General features: G+C 41.9%; 1 protein-coding gene across 2 annotated transcripts in view; it reads left to right on the top strand.

The window, feature by feature from the left end:
- CDH4 (cadherin 4) overlaps positions 1–26588 on the top strand; it is a 443355-nt gene that overhangs the window by 393738 nt on the left and 23029 nt on the right. For both annotated transcript variants that reach the window (XM_062009002.1, XM_062009001.1), the window contains exons 8-9: positions 7445–7582; positions 26311–26496. In XM_062009002.1, coding sequence (XP_061864986.1) covers positions 7445–7582; positions 26311–26496 — 324 coding nt within the window. The remainder of the gene's footprint in view (positions 1–7444; positions 7583–26310; positions 26497–26588) is intronic.

Raw genomic sequence — 26588 nt, 5'->3', positions numbered from 1 at the left:
TCTGAATGGGTAAAACTGTGCACATTGTAATACATTAAAATACTATCTTAAAATGCCAGAGCTGAAGAGAGAAAGAGATGAGTAGTATGAGGTGTGACGTGCCCGTGGGTTACAAGCCTCAGGTACTCAGGGGGAAAGTGTTTTTAAAAAAAGAGGTTAATTGCTGGCTGTTAATCAGGCTGCCAGGCAAAAGCTATTACAGGGTGATTGTCAATACAGGTGCAGGGCCAAATGAAAATCCTAAGGGTGGTTGGTGACCTTTGGACCTTTATTTGTCTCGGACGAAGTTAGCCCATTTTAGGCTGATTTCTGAAGATTTGGGGAACAGCTCTTCCAGGCTGGTGATGGGGGTGGAAGACACCAGTGCTTCAGATGGTGAGTCAGAGCAAACACTAGAAATATTCCTCAGAATGATTCCTGAATAATTTTTTTCCTCCCCTCTGAGTCAGAAATCCTCCACCATACAGAGGGTTAGAGCAAGGAGTCATCCTATCCCTGTCTCCTTTGTGAAGCAGTCAAGTACAACTGGTGTGAGAGCAGAGCAGTGTGTGAGCAGGAGTGTCCCTGAGAGGAGCAGAGGAAAATCTCCGCTGGATTCCTGGTTGTTTGCTCAGTGTGTGCCAGCTTTCCCACCTTCCAGCTCTCTGTGCAGTGCCAGCAGGCTGATATGCAGTGGTGTGAGCAGCTGGGCACTGCTGCAGCTTTGGCTTTAGTGGCAGGGGAGAGGTGGGAGTGCACTATGCAGTGTGATTCAGAGAGCTGTGGATAGTAGAACCAGAGCTTTACCTGAGCTAGAGGTGTTTATCAGCATTAGGATGACAGGCAGGTTCAGTCAGATGGTACCAAGCATTCATGGGGTCTGACCTGCAGAGGCCAGGGTGTTTCACATCAGCACCTTTGTTAAGGAAGAAAGCCAACTTAATTAACACACCGTAATTTCTGGGAGATTAAACTGCACATTGCCAGATCAAGTTAGACTGAGGCATTGCCCCTGCTCAGAAACTCTGCAGTCACAGGTAGCTCATAAAATCAAATAGACCAGATGCTCATGGATGGGGAACACTGTGCCATGCTGGAAGAGAATCCAGTGAAACTCCAGCCAAATGGAGATAATAAACTTGTCTGTTTGCTTCACTGTTCACGGTTGGGCAGCCCAGTTCGTGTTAAAAATTTGGTTCCCCTTCCTTGTTACAGCCCTGTCCTACCAGGGAGCTCTGGTAGTAGCTTGTCCTGTGAGATTGAGGTGGAGCAAAACTGCATCTTTTTAGCTTGGGCAGCAGCAGCTTGTGCATCAAGATTCATGGGCCCAGGGTTTGATGCCTGACGAGGGTGCTGCATACATGACACGGTGCTGCATACATGACACGGTGCTGCATACATGACACGGTGCTGTGCTGTATGTAAGAAGTGAAAAGGTCAAGTTATATCAAAGACTGTTTGATTCTGACACATAGGTAAAGCTCACTCACCACCACCTCCATTGAGGATCTGTAAAAGGTATTGAGTGCTCTGATTGTCCTGTGAAAGCTGCCACCTTCACTCAGGTCCCAGAAGAGGGCTTTCTGTTGGAAATCTGTGTTCATATGTAGGTGTGGCTAAGTAGGGAGTATTGAGGGATAAATACTTCCAGAAGTCTGCCTGTAAGCTTTGTTTTAATGATGGCTAGTTAAATCTGTTTGGAGAAAGTATTTCTGCTAGGGCCAAGTGAATGTTTGGGAGGAGTTTGCTTATTTGTGTTCAAACTGGCTTTCCTGGCTCTGGTACAGTATTTATTACCAGTGGATTCACCATCAGCTATCTTACACCAAAAACAATAAGTGTCAAAACTTTGCTAGCATGTAAAGAAAAGATTCAGGAAAGAGGACAGAAGAACACCCCATATTCTGCTCTTTAATATTGCAAAAGTAAAGGGAGATAGAAAGCCACATAAAGAAAATATGAGGATTGCCATGGGAGGATGTAGGATTTAGATTTTCTGTCTCCTTCACCAGTAGATTCCGACTCAGTACACCCTACAGCAACATCCTGGTATCCTTATTTGCTTTCCCAGACATGGTGCTAAAATTAGCTAGCCATACATTTCTCAAGAAGTGGTAATTAGTTGGACAATGTTTGTACAGAGCTTTGAAAATGTAGGTCCCTATTTTGCAAACCCTTTGTCCATAATGCAGATTAATTTAATCATGTAATTACTGCATTTCTGGTCTTTGGTGTACACAGTTACCCAGCTCCTGTGTGATTTATAATAATTGTGTGTGCAAACCAGGAATAGCCATATTCCTAAAAATACTGTGCATGCACTTTGGAAAACTGGGCTCATAGATTTTTTATTAGGACTTCATTTTAAAACACTTTGATCTTTTAGACTCTGAATATGAGTTACTTTTGTTTATAACTTCTCTCGGCAAGACTGTGCTCATCTTGGCCAGGGATTTGAGACAATGTCTTTCGTGCCAGCCTGTATCTTGGTGGGGAGAGCCACTTGCAATGACTGTAATTTTCTCTGGGGCACCTATTCCTTTGTGTGTGCTGATGGAATGGGCTGGTTCAGGGATATCGATCGCTGTTAAGTCTTAAACCATTTTCACACAAACACATAGTGGTATTTGGACTGAAAGGGGTTTTATTCTTTTTCTTCCTAAAATGTTGTTTATATATGGAGAATGCTGAGAGATCTGACTTCTGATATACCTCAATTTGATGTAATTTCTAACTAGACCAAAAGGATTTTATCCCTAATTTAATGTATTGTATGTTTTTACTCCCCATACCCTGTGTTAGATTGCTCCAGCATCTCATTCCTTTCTTGGTGAAGGACCTACTAATTTCCAGCCTAAATTTATTCATGGCCAGTTTCTACCCATTTGTTCTTGTGTCAACATTGTCCTTTAGTTTAAATTGCTCCTTTGCCTTCCTAGTGTTTATCCTCCTGATGTATTTATAGACAGCAATCATATCTGCTATCAGCCTTCATTTTGCTAGACTAAACAAGCCAAGCTCTTCTAGGCTCTTCTCCGGTGATGGGCTCTTCACTGCCAGCACCTGGTTGGATCTGGGTTGCTCAGCAGTGAATACAAGGGACCTGGATTGTGCACAGCATCCCGATGAGCCCTCGGTGCTTGGCACAAGGAATTAATATTGCCATATCTGGAATGTTAATACTGCACATGATGTGTTTGCCAGCAGTATTTGTGCCTTTCTCAGCAGCAGGGAGCTGGTGGGATGTGGTGCCAGTCCTCCTTACTTGTGTCCAATAAACCATCTGCCAGAAAACTTTTGTTATTGGTCCCTTGCTACAATTTCTTGTATTTTGCACGATTAAGTCACATCTTGTTTCTGCTATTTAATTGTCAGGTTAGCCTTCTTCCTGTACAAGGCACTGCTATCTTTTTTAACCAAGCCTTTGATCAACTTCTCATTAACTGTCTTAACCAATTTCTTCATCTGATTCCCATCTTCTGGAATTTAGCTGATCTATTTCTTTATGGCACTGTATCAGATGATTGACAGAAGAGCAGACAGATTAGATCTGCCACAGTTCCTTTAATTATTCTTTCCTTCATAATTTTTTCCTTCTTATTTTTTAGGTCAGACTAAAAGCTCTGCACTTACCAAGATGGCTTTTTTTTCTCATGCCTTAAGGAAAAGCAGCACATTTATGTCTGTCTAGCATGAAGATTTGTTAGATTTATTAAAAACATTGGCCACTGGACCTCCCAGGGACTTCACTGGGGCTGGGTTTTTAGTCTAGATCTCCTCAGGGCAGAGGCTTATTTCTTTAGCTCCACAGCATCACCATCAGAGCAAACATATAGTACCTATCTCATTTCTCTGGATTAGGACCATTTTGTGTTGCCTGTATGCTGTGGGTTTTGCCCTGTGCTGTTTAGAATGTCATTTTTGTGATGAAAGAGAATGAGAATTATTCTGTATTATGAAAATGCTATCAAGCAGTCTCTCCTACTTGGGAGCATGGAGCTTCTTTTTTTATTTAATAGTTGTAACAGCAATAATAATAATAATATTAGGACAACAAACTAAGATGCCCCAGGAGATGTTGTGACAAATTGGAAGGACATGTTGAAATTGAAATTGATTGAAAAGTTCAATAAAATCAGCTTAATGCACAAAAGCAAAAAGGTTAGCTACAGAAAACAAAAAAATCAGTAATTTGTTATCTGCCAGGGCCAATCTCACTGAAGATTGAATTGGTTGTAAACTAAAACTAGGTACTTGAAAGCACCACCCTTACATGCCCACACTGGAGGCTTTTGGATGGAACTGGCCTTGGATGACAACCAAGTGCTTAAAGGTCTGACAAATCTCAGACTGCTTCCATTTGGTGGACTTGGCAGTATTGGGTTAACAGTTGGACTCAATGGTATTAAAGGTCTTTTCCAACCTAAGTATTTCTATGATTCTATTCTTTGATTTATATGTCTTTGTGTTTTATACAACTTTACGTGCAAACCAAGGCCATTCCCCATCTCAGATAGCCCTTTTGCTCTAAATGCAATAGTTATATCTTCAGCTGATGGAAACAAGTTTCTACCAGCAGCTCACCTCCCACGTGTCCCAAATTGCTGCCACAGCCTCTGACGTCCTTCATTCCCATAATGATCCTACCTGATTGCTCCATCCACTTGAGGTCTGTTGTAATTCCTCACATTTTCTGTATAGGCATGGACTCCTTGCACTTGCTTGCACTTGTGCAGCTCTCCATTGCCATTCCTTGCCCTGTCTTCATCCTTATGCACCAGCTCTTTGTGGCTGATACATTTGTACATTGCTAAATTCAGGGCATTTTCATTTTTGACATTGTATTATCTGATTGACAGAATCTTTCTTTTAAATTTCTTTAGTGTTCTGGATTTAGGGGAGTATTCATTAAGACAGTGCTATGATGCTAAGAGAAAGGCACTTTATAATAAGGTTGTATGTTTTTAATTTAACAAACCTGAGATGAATAAAACAGGATCTGTGAGTACACACACACCACACACCCAGATACACACACACATTGTGAGGGTATGTGTAATTTAAGAAACAGAAAAATGATGAAGTTAAAACTTTTAAATGAAACTTTCTAGTCCCTTACCCTCCTTGTACAAGAGGATTCGTTTTTTCCAGGGGAAGCTTTGATTCAGAAGTGAATAAAGTAAGCTAGACAGGAGCTGAAGGCAGTGGGAGGTTTGCAAGCTGTGTCCTGGTGTGAAGGCAGTGCAGGCAGAGCATGACCTTACCCAAAATCTGTGGTTCCTTCTCAGAGTTCAGTTTAAAGTTTAGCTAACAGTGTCAGGAGCTGCAGAATTGCTCTGGACATGGAAAGGGAGCTGCCTGTGCTGGGAGCACTCTGCCAGGATGGTGGGCACACCTGGGAGCCCAGCACCTGGGACGAGGTCGGTCTGCAAACATCACCAAACAGAAAAGCATGAAGTGAAGGAAGAAGCAAACCTGACAATGGAGGCTGTTCCATTGCCTGATGGAAAGGAAGAAACCCTTTTTTCCTTGAGACTGAAGCTTTTACAATAACGTGTGACAGCTCCACCGTCAAATCGGAAGCGCTGTGGATTACACGTCTCCCTCTCACTACAGCGAGGAACATTAGAGGTGGCTTTGCCATTTTAAAAGCACTATTGAAATGAAGCCTCTCGTGGGCCTCCAACCTGTTTTTCTCATTTTTGTGGGATCTGATTGCTGCTACTTATTTAAATATCTTCCCCTCCTATGATTTAAACCTAATTTGACTCACAAGTATTTGGCCTGTTAGGGAATACTTCTGTCAGTCTCCCAAGTTGTCTATAAGAGAGAATAAGGAAGGAAAAGCTGAATATGAAATAGAAATTACATTCACTAATAAAGACATTTCAGCTTTACAATTGCTCAGTGCTTTACAAAGAGAGTAAGGAACAGCAGCTTCTTGAGTGAGGAAAAACAAGTCTAAGGATAGTTTCTCCCTCATGTTTTATTATACAAAGTAGCAAGAGATAATGAAAGTGTATTTCCATAACATATTCCAGTTGCAAGATGCCAATGGATCCCTGTGTGTGATGTCTTGTCACACAGGAGGTTAATATGTGTCAATCTGTCCTGGAATCACAATAAATCGAACATTCACATCTCTGTTCTTCTGGCAACTCAGAAGATTTGAGCCAGTTACAGCACTTCAAGAATGTTTATCTGGGAGTACAGAAGTCTCATTGACCTAATCCTTGCCCTCTGAAATTTCAAAGGACATTTGACACTTTGCACATGCATGTAGCATTGGCACACAAAGGAGCAACCTCAGGTACTTAAACTCTGTTCTGAGCACAGGAATAATCCAGCATACAGCAAGTCCCTCCTCCCTGTGAAATCCCTTCACTTGGTTCTGCACAAAGCTTTTCCTGTATAACACTATTTGGTTTTCACACCTTTTGGACTCTCTGATGTGCCATCAGAGCTTCTGGGTCCTCATGTCCCAATCCATATCTGTAATTTAGCTTTGTTCTCAGTCACATCAGTTTTGGCTGGATCCCTCCCTGGTTCTCAGCACATCACTTGGCCCATATTTCAAGAGAGGAGCTTTGCTTTCATACTTGTCTGTAAAGGGCTCTGTGTACCCTGAGCACAACATGTGCAGACATCAATAGTAAATTCTGCTGAGCCAAAAGAAAATTTATTGTTGAGGCCAGTTTTAAAGATCAGGAGGCTTTTCCCAGTGTAGGCAGATATTCCTGAGTAAAGAGACATCCTAGGGAGATGTACACATGTGCAAGATCAGATACCCTCTCCTTTTTCATTCAGGTTTATTTTCCATTTGTACTAGAAGAACTTTAATGTGTGATTTTTATGGCTGTCTCTGTAAGGCTTTTTCTTTGAGAGCCACATTGTTTGGGATGATCAAGAATTTAAATCAGTTCTGCTGAACTTCTGTTGATTGCAGTGTTTGGGGTGGTTTTTTTTGGTCATACTAGACTTCATTTGTCCTTATTTCCAAATATTATGTTAAGGATTGAAATGTGGAGGGTATTTTAAGTATCAAAATGCTTTGTGGTCATCAAACTTTGTGAGACACCAGGCAATGTTGCTGTCAGTTTGGGGGATATCATGTTCTTAGTGATGTGTTCAATGAAAACCCACTAGCAAAAGTTTTTACTAGGTCTCAGAAGACAGAAGCTAACGTTGCCAAAAATGCTTAAAAATTAACAGAAAAGGCTGTCTCAACTGAGGAATTTTGCCCATATGATTTTTATTTTCCCATAAAACAGGTGATACCCACCAATCTATGCACAAATCCCTTAAAAACCCTGATAGACAATTTCATCTGTCTTTTTTGCTAACATTTTGAGTCCAGTTAATTTTTTAGCCTGCTTAAAGGTTTCACTTGCCTACAGAAAATAAAGCAAGGCATTCTGCAGAGTGCTTCTTTGTTTCTCATCTTTTTCTTCTCTTTTTTTTCCAGAAAGTTCAGCAGTATATAGTCATTGTTCAAGCCACAGATATGGAAGGCAATCTTAACTATGGTCTCTCAAACACGGCAACGGCAATCATTACGGTGACAGATGTGAATGACAACCCACCCGAATTCACTACCAGCACTGTAAGTATCAATACATCAGCACAGTGATGCGTGGACACACAATGTGTTTGCAATTCATGGATGTTTATATCCATCGTCTCTGGTTTGGCAGATAGGAGGAACTTGATAGATAACCATGGAACAAAGACTTTCAGGGGACAAAAAAAAAAAAGGGAGGAAAGGAGGAGAAGGGAAAAGAAGAATGATTCATGAACTAGCAAAACTATTTGGTGACCAGTTTCACTGAGGTACTAAAGGGGCTGAAATAATATGGCAAACAGACTGTGTCTGATTGCACCAAAGAGGATACAGTTGTTTCACAGCAATTGGCTGTAGACATATCAGAATTATTATTACTTATGAGTGAAATCCTGAGCAGTAAGAGATATTTTGGGTTTAGTAGCCTGGATACAATTCCAAGGAAGTAGTAAATACTCTAAATGGTAACAGGTAAATGGTAAAATTTGTATTTCACTGATGGCTCTAACAGATGTACTTGTGTGTGCTGGCAGGAAATGTGTAGATATTCTTCAGTACATCTGCTTTTAGTTAGTTACAGATCTTTCTTGTATTAGTCCAGTATTCTTCTGTTCTGATGTGCTTCAAGTTGCTGTTATTAGGGGACAAGGGGAAAGAAATAAAGAAATGGCAAGTGATGAATTTTTAGAGCTGATGAAGTGAAAAAGGAAGAATTGGAAGGTGAAATGATGTGGTTTTGGTTCTTTCCAGTCTTCATAATCCATAGACATAGAGTATCAGAAATAGGCATGGCAATTTCAGAAACCCCAGAGCAGTACAGAGGTCTAAATGGTAATAACTGAGAAATCATTGTGTATCCACCTTCTATGTTTGTATGTGGATCAACAAGAAGCAGTAAATTATATGTCTTAAACTGATACCAAACCTTTAAGAAAGACAAGCTGTGTTGTGCTCAGGACACTGAACATCCTTTGAGGAACGTTTTTATTGTTTAAATTAATCTGTCTTAAGATACTCAAAAATTTACTAATATAGTACCAAAGTTTTCCCTTTGTTGTACCCCGACAAACTACAAATACGTAACAGAGCTCAAGGGAGTCATGCAGAGGCCCATTTATGCCACCACAGACTCAGATGACAGCTGTAAGGTCTGGATCCTTCCCTCCCATCATCATCAGGACCCAGGCTCATGCATGTGATGTGCCAGCACTGTCTGATGAAGTGACTCAGACCTAGACTCCCAAAAAAAGGAAGGCACTAAATTCCTCCTGAACCAGAGAAAAATGAGCACCCAATACATTTCCAAACCTAGGTCTCAATTTGCAGCCTGCATTGCTGCTTCCAGTGAGTGTAGAGTGGGTTTAAGAGCAGCACATGTGCTTTGCATCTGTCATCACGAACACATCGAACTTTGCACTGTAAAGTTGTCATTAAATATCTCCTTAACTGTGACACATACAATTGTAAAGAGCCACAATAATCTGATACAAGTCTTGGGCTGTGTGGTCCTTTCTCCTGTCGGTTTATTCTCCCTGGAAATTTTTGCAGCAGCTGGTCTTAGAGTTTTGTGTCCCTTGGGCCATGGGAGTTTTCACCAGAGCAGTACTTGTGCCCCAGCTTGCTGGTGTTTGAGGGGGGACCTTATTCTGCCAGGCAAATACTACTTTAACCTACGTTTGAGTGAAAAAGGAATGACATCTAGTGGCTATGTCATTTAAGCACAGGTTGTTCCAGATGACCCGGGTTGCCTGGTCCTTGTATCCAAGTGCAGGTCAGGAGAGGAGGTTTCAGGTAGCAGGATGAGCCGTTAGTCACACGCAGACATTGGTGCCTTCTGGAGGGCAGCATCCCTCCAGATGTGCTATATTTTAATGTCTTTCAAAAAAACTTTCTGAAAATGAGATAAAGGAAATTTGCTTTCAAAAGAATTCTGAGTATTTAGTGTCTCGGGATGTCTTAGACCTAGAAGGAATAAAAGACATCAAGAGAATTACCCATATGATTGTGTTAAATGGATTAGAAAATGCTACTCTTCCTCTAAGCAGGGTTGATGTGTACCACTATTTCTCTAATTTCAATCACTGAAGAAAGGGTTTTGCAAGGGCCAAAGGGCTTTACACAGTAACACATGGGGCTTTATGCAGGTTTGAAAACTAAAGGTGTTTTACTATAATATTTTCTGATTCTATGGAAACAAATACTGTTGATGTACTCACAGGCATAGCCAGGGTGAGTTTCTTGTGAGTATGAAAGTATAATGTGGTTTTTCCCTGACTGACAGAGAGAACAGCATCAGGCTCATCAGTCTCTTTAAACCTGATCTGAATCACCTTGCTGTCCTCAAATAGCCTGATCTGCATTTCAACACCTCTAAAAAAGAGCAGAAATCTCTTTCCAGGAAATCTGCAGCTCCTCAGAGGGTAAAGAAAGCCCATGGTCTCTTTTAAGACTGGCAACTGTTTGGAAAAATACAGTATATTTTTATTTTTAAATCCTTGTGTTTTGTGATGCTATTGTAAAAACAAAATGGGGTAACTGAAATTGTCATTTGCTCTTGGAGAGCTGCCAGAGGAAAGGAACTCAAGCAACCAAATTCATCATAGACACATACAAAGGCCCACCCTATAGTGCTCCTAAATTACCTGTCATTCAGCCAGGATGGTTTTAGACTTAATCGTTTCTGGATAAGAATGTAGCTCAGGAGGACACTGCACCATGCTGGTGTCACAGCTCATGTATTCAGCAGCAGGAATTAATGTTACTGTGTAAAATTTAACAACAAGACAGGAGGGAAGAAAACAGCCACTGCGATGGTCGGGAAAGTCAGGTCACGTCCATAGTCGAGCACGTTGTGCCAGGGGGTGAAGGGACTGTGTGCACAGAGCATGTGGAAGTTCAAACACAGGCATACAAGAGTCAAAATCATACATCCATGGGAGTGGGTGACCTGCAGAGGTATGTTGGTTAATGGACATCCAGAATACCAGATGGGCTGTGAGCAAAATGTAGTGCTAGATGAAAAGTGGGAAAAGAGCAATAAAGTCACACAGAAGATCCTTAAATGTACACATTTGAGATACTACAGTAAAACTCCAGAGTGATTGCTTGCTTACAATGAAAATGGGTCAATGTGGTGCTCACACCCTTCAGTACATCACCTGTAAGTCTGGGGGAAGATCCTGCACAAAGCTGCACCTTCTCATACAAAGGGTTCTGAAATTATATGGAGAGGGGAAAATCACAGTCTCTAGATGAAACATTTTTAAAATATAGTCTGCTGTTAACTCCAGTCCAGTCTCCATCAAGAGTCATGACCAGTCCTTGTGTTCACAAACAGGACTACTTGCACCAAACTACAAGGTACCGGGGAACAGCAAGGACAAGGTGACCTCCTCTAGTCCTTCCCATTTGTGATGGTGAATGTTTTCTCTGTCTGTGATGCTCTCTGACCATGCTGAGAAGCATCAGAGAGCAGCTAACAGTGAGGAAATGTCTCATGAGAGACTTCCCCGGAGTGGGAAGCAATCAGATCTGTGCCAGAACACCGGAACATCCTGTGAAACACTGTAAACATCATAGAGACTATTTTGGGCTATTTTAATGATTCAGTGCAGGACCATGACCCAGGGAATGCTCTTCTGGCTAGCTAAGGGACTTCAGCCTGCTCTTTGTGCTTTGTTCTTGATGTGACATTGTTGCTTGCAAAAATAGAGAGATAGAGGCAGTTCTTCCCTCTGCCAAAGAGCAGAGGTACAAATTCTGGGTGAGCAGAAGTAGCACTGGCTCAGTGGCTTGCCCAAGCAGCCCGTGCTCACAGGCTCTGGGTCAGATGCCTTAGAAAAGGGTAGTTTATCCCCAGTGCCCAAGTTTCCCATGGCCCTTAGAGAGAGACTAGCTACACTAGTTCATTTCCATAGCATTTTGGGGGCATTTTGCATCTGCCAAATCATCAGCTGGTGTGTAATAGCGACATCTGAACTGGACTGTTACAAAGGCTTTGTGGGAAATTTTACTGGGAAACTGTCTCCATTACTGTTACAAGATATAGGTACTGGTATCAGCATGCCTGCTGTTATCCAGAGTCCTTATTACTCATAACAGGGTCATGTCCTCTGACATGTCTTAATTATGTGGAAATTCCTCAGCCTCCCTTCAAATATTTATCTCTTGTGTGCAGACAAGTTGTGCTTTTGTCTGTATTAGTATAGATCCATAGCTGAGCCTCTGGCCAGATCCTCACCTCAGATACAGGGGAGGTGCTCTGAAATTAGTGTCAGTTTTTCAGAGATTAAAAGTCAGCCAAGACAGAGCAACACTGAATGGTCTCAGGTGAGATTTTGTGCAAGGTGGAGTCATCCTTTCTGCTCACGGAAGGAATGGCTTTAATTGCAGTGAAATCTTTATCGGGCAGGTTGCCCGTTCCAGTCTGACCCGTGATACTGTTAATAGCCATCCTAGGGTTTCCACTTTATCTAAGGAAATGCATAATCAGAGAGGAGGAGAAGTTAAAGAAATCCATGCCTACACTTGACTCATACAAAGTCTATTTTTATCATATTCAATCAGGAACAATCAGGCTCAGAGAGGAGACGCAGATGAATTTGCATGATCAGACTTCTGTGTCTGAAATGTTAATTAAAAGTTATTTTAAATTTGCCTACTGTGCAGAACTTGTTTTTATAGTAGCCCAAGTAAGGGAAATACTGTTTCACAGGACTGAAGTGTTCATGATTAGTTGAGCTTGTAGAATCTTAGGAAAACCTGCCTGGCAATCAACCTCTCCTTTGGTAAAAAAAGGAAAAAAAGAAACTGGGCTATTCAAGTTCTTTAAGCTCCTGAGCTTTAGGAGGTCTTATTTAAAGCTACTTTAAAATTTGCCCTTTGGCACTGCTTTGAGAATCTCCTCTTCTAAGGCTGAATCCAGCGAAGCATGTTTTAAAGAGGCAGCTCTAGGACTGCATCCCCTTGCCCACTGCACTGCCTTGTTGGCTAATCTCAACACTGACTCCCATTAGGACTGGCTCTAAAGGTTTAGGACCAGCTCTAAAGGTTTAGGACTGGACTATCGGGCATGAGTGGGTCTCTGCCAGCTCGCAGGGCCTGGGCAATGGTGATTCTTGCTGGCCTGGGAAAGGCAGTCTGGCCAAAGACTGGCTATGATGAACACAAAGCAGAGTAGCTCATACAGAATAACTCCATGCATACAGAGATGTTCATATTCCAGCAGAAGGGGATGAGTTGCTGGGTAAGGTTAATCTAGCCCCAAAGTGGATTTGACTAATCAGTGGAGGACAAGTACTCATTGCAAGTACATTGGAAAAAGCAGTTCTTGCCAGTTTTTAACTGGGCTGTTATTAATGGTATCAGATCAGACTCATCTCTGGCTGCTGTAGTAATGCTGAGTTAGTAACCTGGCTGTGCTGGACTGAGTCCATCAGCGATGAAATCTGCAGAGTGAGGAAGGGCTGGGAGCGTCATGAGCCAAACAGCATGGAGAGAGACCCAGGTTAAAAGGGCATTTTGGTTTTGTCACAGCACCGTCAAGCATGTCTGACCTTTGTCTGTGCAGGTATTCTGGTTTGTCTGAGTGCTTTGGAAAATGTTAATGACCCCACTCTGAGAAGTGCTTTGAAATGTGAAAGCGAAGCAGGCTCTCAGTGCATCACTGCCATGCTGGCATTGTCCTTTACCACAAGTAATCCTTCCTTTTCCCATTTTGATGTCTCCTTCCCGTTTTCTCTCCCTGCTCCACCCTGATGTACTATTGCACATCATTTTGTGAAGCTAAACAAGCCAAACTCCTCCAGCCCCTTTTTATTTTTCAGCTTTCCGTTCCCCTGGTTATCTTGATAACCCTGCTGTGCTCCAGGCTCTGCTCAGATTTCTTTCTTCTGACCCAATTTGTGTATAGCAATCCAGACAAGATTTTTTTCAACATCTTGAACAAGAGCACTAATATTTGCTGGGATCAAATTTGCCTTTTTCACAGCCGTGGTCTAGCGTTTCCTTCATCCTCCTGCTCTGTCAACTTGCCAAAATTCTGGCAAAGCAAACAAGCATAAGCCAAAATTTGATTCCTTGTTCTGTGTGCATTTCTTCTCGTGTTAATGCTGTTTGAGGATAAAATAGAGCTGTGCATCAATGAATGCGAGAGCAACACTGTCCAGAGTTGCAGAAATAGCTGATGTGAGCTGTAAAAATGTGACTTTTTTGTAAGTGGCAAAGCCTGGGGTGAGGGCTTCACCTGCTCTCCAGCCACACACCACCACCCCCCTCCCCGAGTTAAATCTTGCTGAGCTCTGTTTTTAACAGTGAGTTCAAAAATAGCAAAGGAGCAGAGAAAACTCTCAGCTTTTCCTTCAGGGTGAAAGATATGACTGTGATGCAAGATGTAAATAGATCTGGTTTGGAGACATGATGTTTAATAGTGGGAGGAAGCAAAATCGGAAACCGAGTTTGCCTGCCAGCGGTTTGGGGTTTCCTGAGCACGTTTATAGCCAGATGTATCCAGAGACATTCAGTCCATGTGAGCATTATGAGAAATCCCATTTACATACATCCTCATGTTTTACAAATTAATCTCACCCTGGGAAGGGAGAACCCAGCAGGAATGGGATTTCAGTGGGGGTTACTCCAGATGGAAGAATGGGCTGGGATGCTTACCAAGGGCTTCCTAAAAACATATCTTACCATGCTGATCCAGGAAAAAACAGTGGAAGTGGGTAGCTAGCTGTCTCCCAGGCACTAGGCACGTGTCCAGATCTGGAAAAGATCTTTAATCTTGAGCACTATATTCTTCAACATATAGTATAAAGCTGTGTATGCAGATGCCCATTCAGATCTTATGGTTCCCATCATTGCACCTGTGTCATTCAGAAAGTCTGCAGTGATGTTTGGGTATAAGTTAGCCTGGATGCTACAGTATTTTTAAATCTTTGAAATTATACCCATGGTGTAATTCAGATGCAGTTGTCATAAGAGGTAGAAATCAAGGTGAACAGCACAGGTCACAGCTGGCAAAGGGAAAGACCTAATACCATGACGAGAAAATTTACAGGACTGCTTTGTTTTACAGCTGAAAACAAACCCAGGAGTTCTGTACAGTCCTGCAGACAGGCTTTATCGTTAAAAATCAATTCTGCTTTCATGGAAAATCCCAAGTGACTGTGTTTGCTTGCAATTTTCCAATCAAAATGAAACTCAGACAAACTATACAGTAAAGCTTGGGCTGTTACAGAGCTGTCAGCGTTTAACTGAAATAAATTATTACATTCAAGTGAATTGAATATGCCCAGTAGCATGTGGGTACACGAGCATCTATCTAATTCTGGGTGCATTTCAATTAAATATATAGTGGAGTCTTGAAAACTATGAATCAGTTTAGTTTTCCTAAATAAGAACTTGGTGTTTATAAATTGGAATGGGCTTTCTGCCTCTCACGGCAGGTCCTGATAAAAACCTTTGTCATGAACACTGAATTAGAGTAAGGATGTTAGGGCAAGAGGTGGCAGCAACAAACGGAGAGAAAGCAGAAAGCAGAAACAATATTCTTTCTTCCCATCCTGTCTCAGCTTTGCCCAGGACCCACCACACTAATGGCAGGGGCTTTGCTGCTGCAGGCGTGCAGGTTAGCCGTGGTTAAGAAAGTACTTGTGTCTTGATAGAAATGATGTACATCTTGACCTGCCTTTTGAATCAAAAAGACTGTTGGCTATGGACTAAAGCCAGTCCAATGGAACTTAGGAGATGTGATGGCTACCCAAGCCATGGGGCAGAGTTTCTGTGGGAGTGTTGCTCCTCCCAGGCACAGCATCTCTGAGCGCCTGGAGGCCTTTTCAATGCAGTGCTGTGGAAAACAAGACACGCTTCGTGCTCTCTGGTGGGTACTCAACTTTGCTCTTTATTTTATCACCTCTTTCATCTGAAATGAAAGATATTTCTCAGTTTATGAGAAAACAATAGTTCCTTGTGTCTTGATGAAAAGAGCATCAACCCCTTCTGTGATTTCTGTTCAGTCTTTACACCACCATAGCATATCACAGAAAGGATGAAATACCTTTGAGACTGCTTAGTGCAGTCTGCAAGATGGATAAAGATGTATATGTACAAATACACAAATATAGATATCTGTAGAGCTAGATTCAAAGCATAGATAGATACTGACAGAAGGCAAACAGTCATCAATAATATCCAAATCTCTGCTCCCAGAAAAATGGTGGGGTTTAAGAATGATTCTACTATATTGTGTGGCTGTATATGCATTGATATAAAAAACCTGTGGTCTTATGTGTAGAAGTCACTTAGTAATAGACCCCATTACTTAAAATCTAAATTTACAGTGGCTCTTGCTTTGTTTACTTCCTTTCAGTACATTCATTTTCAAATTAACACCAAGTTAATCACATACAGTGCTTTAAACAACTGCTGTTTGGCAACACAGTTCTGGTTCCTCTCCTTTACACTGAGTATTAGTTATTAAGGCACAGTTCAGGGCTCTGTTTAGCCTGATTCTGTCCTGAACCTCAACTGGCATCAGCTAGATTCTTCCTTGTAAATGGGTCAATCGCACAGAAAAAACATCAAATGTAATCTTGAGATTGGAAATAAAAAAGGAGAGAGAGAAAAAAGAAGATAATTTTATTTTTCTACATTGATACCTGCCTGGTGGTTATAAGAAGGATTAGAATGAGGTCATTAAACTTTCCTTGGAGACAAAACCCAGACCTTAGTGGTAACATGATTAATCAAATATAAAAGTGAAGCTACCCTGAATGAATAACTCATTTTTATAAAATATCTAATTACTGAAATGTCATCTGGTGCAGAAAAAAGAAGGGGGAGGGGGAATTAATTGCAATAACAATTCAAGAAGATAAAGTTTTTCTGAATTAGGTCTACACAAGAAGCTAAATTGAGTTGATTAAGTAATTTTGGTTTCAGGAACACCCTTGATGGAAGTTAGTAGTAATGAATTTTTCAGACCTTTGAGTTTCAAATTGCCAAAGACCAGTGATTTAAAAAATGGGAACGACAGTTTCATTACAGATTTCAATTTTCTGTCAGCAAAAAAAAAAAGGGAGGGGGAATATAAAAAAAAAAAATACTCTATTGGTCTCTCTCAGATTGGACACATGTACTGCTTGGTGTAAAGAGCAATATAGCTTCCTCTCTCGATACTGGAGAGCTCAATCTCAGCCAATTAGAGCTGCTCAGCATGGAAGTGGTTGAAATCCAGGAGTAACAGCAGAACCTCTGTGCCTGTGTGCCTCTTGCATATCCGCCCAGCTGTAATGTACAGCACAATGCTCTTTTTTAGGGTGCTTTTAGGTAGCTGTTGTTAACAGGGTTGAGTGGCAGGTCCATATCCATTAGCAGCGTCATACTGATACGTCATAATTGTTTTGACATTTACATTTCCAGCCTACTGTTTTGATGGTTTATGCAGTGGGGTTAATATTGTCAAAGCACAGATGATACCTGTGCATTGGCAAGACCACCCCTGACCCATGGCATATGACAGCACCTATCAGCCATCACTTGCCATAACCCATTTTCCTGAGCCACTTCATTTGCAGCATCTGGCGCTGCTGCATCTCTTACTGCTCTGTCTCATTTAGCAGGGACATCTCCTTCCCCATTTAATGAGTGTGGGAGCTGGAGGGAGAAGCTGCAAAGCACATCCCAAGGCTGTTCCTTCCATAGTGCTGTGGAGTCCAGTGAGAAGGAGATTCCAGGGCACGTGTGAGCAATGTGTGTGCAATGAGATGAGGCACAGAAAAGTGTCACTGTCAAAATCCCTGTAGTCAAAGGGAACATCTACAGAGGAATACTCTTCCTGCTCTGTGGTGTTGTGTGGTGTTGTATCTCCCTTATTACAAGGCCCTGAAATAAATCTCCTTCTGAAGTTGGCTAACTTCCTTGGGTCAGCAGGTTTTTAATTCTTCAATGTTCTATTGCCTTAAAAACAGTTGCTTCCAAGGGATGGCATTTGAAGATGATATATATCTGGAATTTCATTAAGCACGTTTCACTTATGAAACCTTTAGTGACATGCTAGGGGGAAAGGAAAAAAGGCTTAGCAAAGGATTTGGTGGTGCTATGAGTTTTCTCTTATTTCTAACTGTCCAGGATGTCTTAATGCTTCGCAGTTGGAGAAGAAAGGGTCAAAACACAGAGAACAGCCAGAGTTAAAACCAGAGAGGATGGTTTCAAGGTTTCACGTAGGGTTTCGGCAGAGTTTTTCAAACTGTTCAGCTTAGTGCAGTAGCAGGTTTGAATTGCCAAAAAAATAACAGAGAAGAAACAATAATGTTTTCCTTCCTAAATGTACAAGTATGTAGCGACTCCCTCTTTTCTTTGACCCAGCATCCTCCCATTTCTCAGTGCATTGCTCTTCTCTGCTACATGTGCTTTGACTTTCCTGTGGTAAATGAAATCTCAGCAAGAAGCCTCTTCCTCATGGCAAGTCTGATGAATTACACTGCATTTAATTCCCTCTTCATTCTGTGCTCTGAATTCCTGTAAGGAGGCAGACATGCATCTTTCTGTAACACCATATTTTAGGGACTGCATCCGAAGGTGGGCTCGGGAGGAGCCGTTTCCTTTGCTTGCTTCAGGGCAGTGCTGCAGCTGAACTGTCTGGGTTTGTCTGCAAACTGGAGGAGCTTTCAGCATCCCCTCAACGCAGGCATGTGTCCCCCACTCCTCATCCCCTTCCTGTAGAAGCCACAGCACAGGGCAGCAGGTAGGGCACATAGATTTCTCTGTGACTGTCGTCTCCCACCCCACCATTCAGGCATTGCCACGATGTTTAGTGCAGCACTCAGGACATAAAAAATTGGCCATCGTGGCACAGCTCAGAAAATCACACCTTTAAACCACAACAGAAAAGCACTTGTAGAATAAAACACATACCTCAGTGCCTTTCTTCAACAAGAATGCTCTTGTCCAGTCAGTAACCTTGTTTATGACGGTTTGGGTTTTCCAGCATCTGATTGTGGTGTTCAAATCTGGTCATTAAAAGCAACAAAAAGAATCCCTGTTAGTCCTAATTCTGAGAGTAATCTGGAAAAAAAAGAGATTTCAAATGCAGTGCAGAGGAGGTTTGAGATGGTGTTAGCATGCAGACTGGCTCTGCTGTGCTATACAGGAAACTTGTTAAAAATCTCCATACCAGGATTATAGTGTACATAAAAAATTCTCTCTTTCCCAAACATCCATCTTCAGATCCCAAAGGCTCATGAGCAGCCTTTATATGCCTTAAAATCTGGAAAAAAAGTGAAATTAAAAACTCATTATGAGGAGTGGGCAGTTAATAAGAAAATCCTAAACCAGACTTATCAGCTTATGGCCTTTCTTAATGAAACTTTATTACAGGTGCCTGAACCGAAACATCCTCTTCTATACACTTTCACCAAGAAACAGATTCAAACCTGTGGAGTACATTTTGCTCACTTAGAGGCTGAACTCTGTCACAGTTTTTGCCACCTGGTTTACATATATATGAGGAATTTTCAAAGTTTTGTTCAAAAAAACACACTTTGCTACTTTACAGAAAGAGAAAGAAATGTGAGGCTTGACATGCCAATAAATTACTTGATTTTAAGGAAAGTGGTTATTTTAGAGAGTAACAGTAACTGACACAGCCTGCACATTGGAAAGCCACTCCTGCCACCCTGGGTGCTGCACAAGACACCAGTGCTTCTTTGTTAACTGAAGGTCAACGTATCCCAACCACTGTTAGCCTTTGAGATGGTGAAACTTCGCAATAGGTCATTCTTGTGGCCTGTTTTTCCCTAGCTGTGCAAACCTCTTCAGGTTCCTTAGTTGAAGCCAATGCAGTGCAGAGCCTGGGGAAGAGCCATGCTCATGATCCAGCTCATCCCCAGCACGCAGTTCTCTGCCAGCTTTCCTGTCTGGGAGCTTTTCCATCACAGTAGCTCAGTGGGGATCACAGGGTGACATGGCAATGCACTGGGGAGATCGATAGACTAATCCAGACTGACCTCATGGATTTAGCAACTAACACGTGAATTAATGATGTTCTCAGGATCCTGCAGGCAACAGAGGGCAGGACACAGCTCCAGCCCCAGTGCTACCACTGCCTCAGGAGACATGGGTAGGTAACAGAGCCTTTAGTTCTGCAACTAAAGGGAAGCATAGGGCTGTCAACCACTGCAAAGCAATGATGTATCTGTGCAAAATTGTTTTATTATATAACTGTATGTATATACTTTTTATTTTTAAGAATGAGGCTTTGTAGGCAGTTCCAGCTGTTTTTAAATCTATGCCTCTATTTAAAAGATAGCATTACTAATTACACCTGACAATCAAATAGTCTGCAGAGAGGTATCCGCCAGCTTTTCCTGCTGTTCATTCTGTAGGCAAGAAACAAAGGTATGTTAGACAAGAGAGCAAATGAAATGTTCAAAGGATTCTTGTCTAAAACTGGAAAATAAAAGGCTCTGCTATCAGATCAGAATTTTAACATATACTATTTCCACTGTCTCCTGACACAAAATCTTTTATTGTTGAGTATAACCATTGTTAAAGGTCACTGTTGCAAAGGCTACATCATTTAGATGAGATGAGATCCCATTTTGGATAAATTCACAATTCTAGTTCCTAACAAGGAGATAGTATCAGGATTTGGATGTACAAGAGTGCCAGGTTACAGATTAAAGGCTTTTGTGTTCTTGAAACCACACTATGCCAGATTTCCTGAGTTTCAGTGAGATGTGCAAGTCCCCAAAGTCAAGTAGGTTGATTAAAGTGGTTCTTTATGGCCTTTGAAATACAGATAAAGTACAACTTTTCTACATGGGGTTAATGTAGAAAGTTTTTTTTTTCTTGACAAGGCTATATGCCTTTCCAAGGACATAATTTTAATCTCTTTTTAAATCTTTCATATGAATGTTGTAAAAAGCTCCTTTGTGTTGTAATGCATTTTTATAAAGTATCTAAATTCCTATGCAAACGTTGAACTTCTTTCCGTGAGATATATTTATCTGGAAATGGTTATCTTGCAGCAGAACAGTGTCTGGTGTCATCATTTCTGTGGCATCTTTTCATTCTGTCACAAGAATGTAACATCTGATAATGAAAAAAAAAATTAGTGCTCTTTGTCAGACATGCAAAGTTTCTTTTAATATCCTCTTACTATTACATGCTCTTGTCTCTGAACTCTTGGCAAATACTCTGAGTCTTTGAACCAAGGTGAAAGTGGGACCTGCACATTCCTTCATTATAGCAGAGAGTCTGCTGCTTCTGGAAAAAAAAGGGGTACTGGTTTCTCCTCCTCTGTTCCTGCTTTGTCTTCATAGTCACAAAGTAAATCTTGTCATTTAGTCCAAAACAATATTTCTTTAAAAATAAGACCGGTAAAGACAAAGGGTAGAGCCAAGGCAGCCATCAGCTGCAGGAACACAACTGTACCCCATCATAAGATCAGCTTTGGAAGTGTAAAAATCCAGGGATTGCTTTTGTTTTACAAACTCATCCAGCAGAGTTGGAACTGTCACATTGAGACCGAACTGAACATCACTCATCACTCCTTCCAGAAAGCCCCAGTAGACAAGCTGGTCTGACTCCACCACACCACGGGCAGACCTGAGAGAACTCCTTTGCAGGCAGGTGAGGCATTTTACTAGCACAAACTGCTAAAGATAAAGGCAGAACTTCCAAAGCACCCTTTAAAAGTTGGTGAGCTCATTGTCATGCACTTCGCTCTGCTAGGCAAGGCTGATCCTGCCCGACCACGACGAGCCGGTGCCCCCAGCTCCAGCAGTTCATTGCTGAATGAGCACTGTGACAGCTGGGCCTCATACCAGCAGAGCAAAACTGTGAGCTGGCAACAGTGTGTTGGGCTTTATAGAGAATGTTTTGGGAAGCATTTGCCACATGGCATGTAACTAGTCTGAAGTATGATACGCATACATGATGGACTGTGGAGTGGATCTGAGCGAAGGTGAAGTTGGAGCAGGGATGCTGCAGTGCCAGGAATGTTGTGGGCATGGGGCTGACCTAGGAATTGCTGGCTGGTGAGATGAAGAGCAGAGATGCCATGGGCTGCCTCAGGGAAAAGTGAGGACACTGGTACTGAGAGAGTGATCTTCATTCCGTAACACACCAAAGTGAATCTTTCTTCAGTAAAACGTGGTTAAGAAATGAGCCTCTCAAAATGTGATTCTCACAGAAAATGTGGTTGACTTTCTGGAGATTTGGTGGGGATTTGAGTGAGCTTGTGGTCTCTGCTGCACAACAGCAACGGTGGAGCAAGAACCTGGAGGTCACTGTTTGACTGTCACAGAAACTGATAGCCAGGTCTGACCTGTATGGCACAAAGGGGATGACAATAACTTGCAGACCTGGAACAGTCATCCCCTACAGCAAACCATATTGGAAAATAAAGGTCAGAGAATTGATAGTAAGGTGTAAGAAAACAGCAATTAGGCTGCTAGGAAGAAAAGCTAAATTACCAGTAGTAGGAGTAGGGGGGGAAAAAAAGCTAAAAGATTATTGATCTAAATATCAAGTTGGCAGATACACAGAGTACAATCTAGAGGTATTTTACACCTCTGGGCTTACTCAACCCCCACAATAAAAAATGCAAGCCTATAAAGATGGAATAAGGAGCAATCAATTAGGATGGCATTTGCTTGTTTCCGTGCTGCAGCTGGGCAGGCACATCCCAATTAATGATTTATTAGGAGATTTTTGTCTTTTTTTTCCTTACATTTCACACAGGTTGCTGCAACCAAACTGCAGTTGTTTATTCATTCACCTGCTATTCCAGCCTCTTTGTTAAATACTGTGGGGGAAAGGTAAACAGCTGGCTCGTGCCAGGACTCAGTTGGGAGCATGCCCTTAAGCGTGGTGGAGCTGTGGGTTGGTGTTCAGGCTGGGTGCCTGCTCACACAGCTTGGTGGGCATGGGTAGCCCTCTGTGCCTTCTGACAGTTGCACATCGCCTGGTCCCCAGAGATTGCTGTGTCATGGGATATCCTGGCAGAGGAAAGAGGTGAGAGAGGGGACACCCCATGCCATGTGCATACGTGTGCTCACTCACTCTCATTTTGGTTTCTCTCAGCCTAAGGGACCAAGAGAGAAGGTGCAGCACTTCATAGCAGTCATAGCTGTCAGGAGAAGGGCTCAGTCTAATAAGAGGACTGAGTTGCCTTTATTCTTCTGCTTTAATCCATAGCTATAGGTCATAAAATACTCCATTTCTCTATGCAATTCAGCCCTCAGAATTAGTTACTTCTGCCTGTCACAAATGTTGTGTCATCATTAGCAAATCTTGGAGACAACACAAATCTTTCCCGTAGACATGCAGGTGAACAACTCTTTGTTTTCGCAGCTTTTAAGCAAAACCAGCTAGGAAAAAAAAAAAAGTAATAACATTGGAAAAAAGAATTCCCTTTAGAAGGAAGCCTGAATCATTATCTTTGTATTCATCCATCTCAACTCCACGCCTCCAAGGAGTGGCTGCAGTGAGCTAATTGGTTTTACTGTGCTGTGCGTGGCTTCACCGCCCAGGCTCCAAATTTATAGCACAAAGTCAAGTCATGGTGTGAATTCATCATTTGTCCCCCCACATAAATCTCTTTCTTCTCCAGAGTGATATTTGTCTGTATGTGTCATATGCTGTCACGTACCAAGACACTCTGGGCTTAACCAAGTTTAGTATAATCTGATGCAACCTGAAAATCAGATGAATTATTACCTTTTCAGCTAGACGTGACTTCACGTGGGCTGCCTCTAGAGGAATGAGAGAAGGACTTTCACAAGCACAGGCTTTTATAGTGGGGTAGGAAAAGACCTTGTGGAATGTAAGGGTTTAAGAATATGCCAGGTTCAGAACAATTCCTGTCTCAGAAGGGAAGTGGAGTGTGTAACAATCAGCTATAGAAATCTTTGTGAATGGTCTTTAAAAGAAACAAGCTGGAAATTAAGGACTTCAAATACAGCAATTGAAAGTGAAGCCAAATGAATTACAGGGGAATATGAGTAAATGCTACAAGTATAGGTCAAGAGCTGCTTTATTAATCTTATGTTTACTTCAGCAGTTCCTCTGTTGCCCATTGTTTTACCTTGTTTGAATAGATACTCTTTGCTTTATTTGAAAATCAATTGTAATCTTATGATAGAGAACTAACAGCACAGGGAATGCTGCAAAGCAGCACAGTGAAAGATGGCATTGTTCATTATCCTAAATTACTCCAGGGTAGGGAGGGAATGATATTAAAGAAGTGTAGGTAGCTTTGAGCTGCCATCCTTTCTTTAGCAGATGTAATTTAAAGTCATTACTTAAATTTATTAAAGACAGTTGTGGACAATACACCTTACAGCACTTACTTATAATATTGATAGTGGAGGAGTGTTAGAAGGAGGAAAGACAGGCTCCAGTTTGGATTTCTAGTAGCTGCTGCTCTGTAGCTGATAAAAATTGTTCTGTTCTTCATGGTGAGTCTTTCCAAGATTTGCATCTTAAGCTGGATAGCTTTGGATGGCTGCTTTGATTCCTGTCATTGTACTCTGTTCCCATCAGGAAAATATTTGGCTTTATAAGTGTAACAGTATCCACCCTCAGTGCTATGTGGGGCTGATGATTCCCTGACTGTATCTAATAGGTATCAACACTAACTAGATGGATTAAGCAAACTCCTGGATTGATCAGTAAATGCAGAGCATTGTGATTTTAACCCTAACAGAAAAGTTTTATAGGCTGTTGCAGTCTTCCTCCAGGCTTTCTATTGAGATTTGCTTCTGTATTTATCATTTCTTCTATATCTTGTATTTTTAAAATATCTGGTAGTAATCTTTGTCACTACAGGCTGAAGACAGATGTTGGGATGGGTTTTACAGAAGCTGTTGTAAAATCTGTTGGCGATGGTGTGGGATTTTTCCCATGTAACCCAAACTCACTGGTAGCACTTTGGTTAAGATCTACTAAAGATGCTCAGCATCCTGTAGGTCTGGCACTCTTAAATCTCTTAAAGCCAATTGATGGCTTACTTTAGGTGAGTTAATTCTGTTTAGTTCTGCAAGGAACAAGCCTGGTAGCAATGAATGAGAAACTGCAGTCCTGAGTCAAAGATTTGAGATGGTTGCACCAAGTGCTTAACAGCTTTGTAGTTATGATACGGCATCTTGATGTTGGCAGTACAGCCATCTCCTAAAAGAGACTGGGGGCCCATCAACTTGTCATTGCTGGCATGCCATACAACATGAATGTAATGTAATGGGCGATAACTAGTGTGGATTTAGTAAGAGAAGATCCTGCTTAACTAATCTCCTTCGGTTCTTTCGAGCGGGTTGCAGACAAGGTTGGTAATAGGAGCGTGCATATGACATAATCTGATGGATTTTTAAAGAGGCTTTTGATAAATTTCCATGTGTTATTTCCCTTGCTTAAGCTGTGTGCCGCAGAGATTTCAAATTGGGCATGAGAATGGGTAAAAAAAAGTGAAATCACGGGAAATACAGAGAAAAGAAGAGCTGCAGCATGCACTGGAACTAGAATTATCCTGCAGCTTCCTACTGTTCCTCTTCCCCACCACTCAGCATGGCTGGAAAGAGACACCATCTGCATTCACTAATGAAAACTTGTTTAGGACAGGTGCATAACAGAAAAGAGGGCAAAATGCCATTCAGGATACCACTAAAGGGCAAATTTAAATTCACATAAAGCAGACTGAATATTTTTGCTGTCAGTGGTGGAACAATATATACTAAATATAAGCACACATAACTGCAAGGTTCCAATGGATGGGGATGAGTTAGGAGTGGAAAGGGACTCTTGTGCTAACAAAGGAATGATTTATTATCATTTACATAACCTGGCATTTGTGCACACCAAAGGCCAGATTTTCAGAAGAGCTCTGCTCCTGCAGTTTGGGGCCAGGATTTTGGTTACAGACTCAGAGCCAGCCGCTCCCATCCTTTCCCCAGTGTTTAATTTGCCATATGTCAATCAGAGTGTTGATTTGCAATTGCTGCTAATAGGCGATGCTGAGAGATGAGGACAGTTGAAAATCTGGGAATGTGTCTTACTGGCAGCTTCTGAGCCCCAAACACTGGAATTGTTCACAGGCCAGGATCCCTGATCAGCCATATGATAAATCAAGGACTGGAAAGCAGGAAAGAATGCAGCTAATGTGTCAGGATATGCCTGTGAAGGATGTTCTCCATGGAAATCAACGCTAAATGAGAGAATTAAGCACCGGGAAAGGCTGTGGCAAAGTCACAAGAAACACGTCAAATAATGAGACAAAATCAAATCAAGAAAGAAAGAAAAAGAAGTAAAATCACTGAAGAAGCAATAGAATGCCACCACTGAAATCTGAGTGAGGCAAAATACTTCAGGTTAAAAGGACATAGTCATCCTAAAAAATGCATGTTGTAGTCTGCCACTTTTACCTGCTGTTGACAATTAACTCTCTCATTGCTGTAACTGAACAAGAGTGTCAGGAACATTTGTTGTTGGTTTAGTGAGCATTTGCTAGGCAGTGCCTGGATAATAGTGAGTTTGTTCCTCTTTGGGCTGAGAGATGAAACTAGGCTTTGGAAGGTTTGGAAAAATATTCAAAGCCAAAAAATAATGGGGAAACTAGAAATGAGAAAGGAATGTGTTGCTCATGATGTGTAACCCTGTGGTCCTCTCCACGGGACTGATTTCCTGGTTGGTGTGCTGGTGTAGGGGAGAGGGGAGGTAGCTGTGAGGACTGACAGAAAGCTCCCACCATAACCACTCCTGCCTTTTATTTGCAGTATTCAGGTGAAGTTCCTGAGAACAGAGTGGAGGTCGTGGTGGCAAATCTCACAGTGATGGACCGGGATCAGCCTCACTCTCCCAACTGGAATGCCATCTACCGCATCATCAGCGGGGACCCCTCGGGCCACTTCACCATCCGGACAGACCCCGTCACCAACGAGGGCATGGTAACTGTTGTGAAGGTAAGGGGGAATAGATTTGTCACCCATTCAGCTGGCTAAGGCTACAAGGATTTCCAGAAGCCTGCAGCTATTTCATGTTTTCTATACCTGGG

Source organism: Colius striatus, chromosome 16 (genome assembly GCF_028858725.1).
Source record: "Colius striatus isolate bColStr4 chromosome 16, bColStr4.1.hap1, whole genome shotgun sequence".
Classification (NCBI taxonomy): Eukaryota; Metazoa; Chordata; class Aves; order Coliiformes; family Coliidae; genus Colius; species Colius striatus.
Note: the sequence above shows the minus strand (reverse complement) of the source record. Positions and strands in the feature narration are given on the sequence as shown.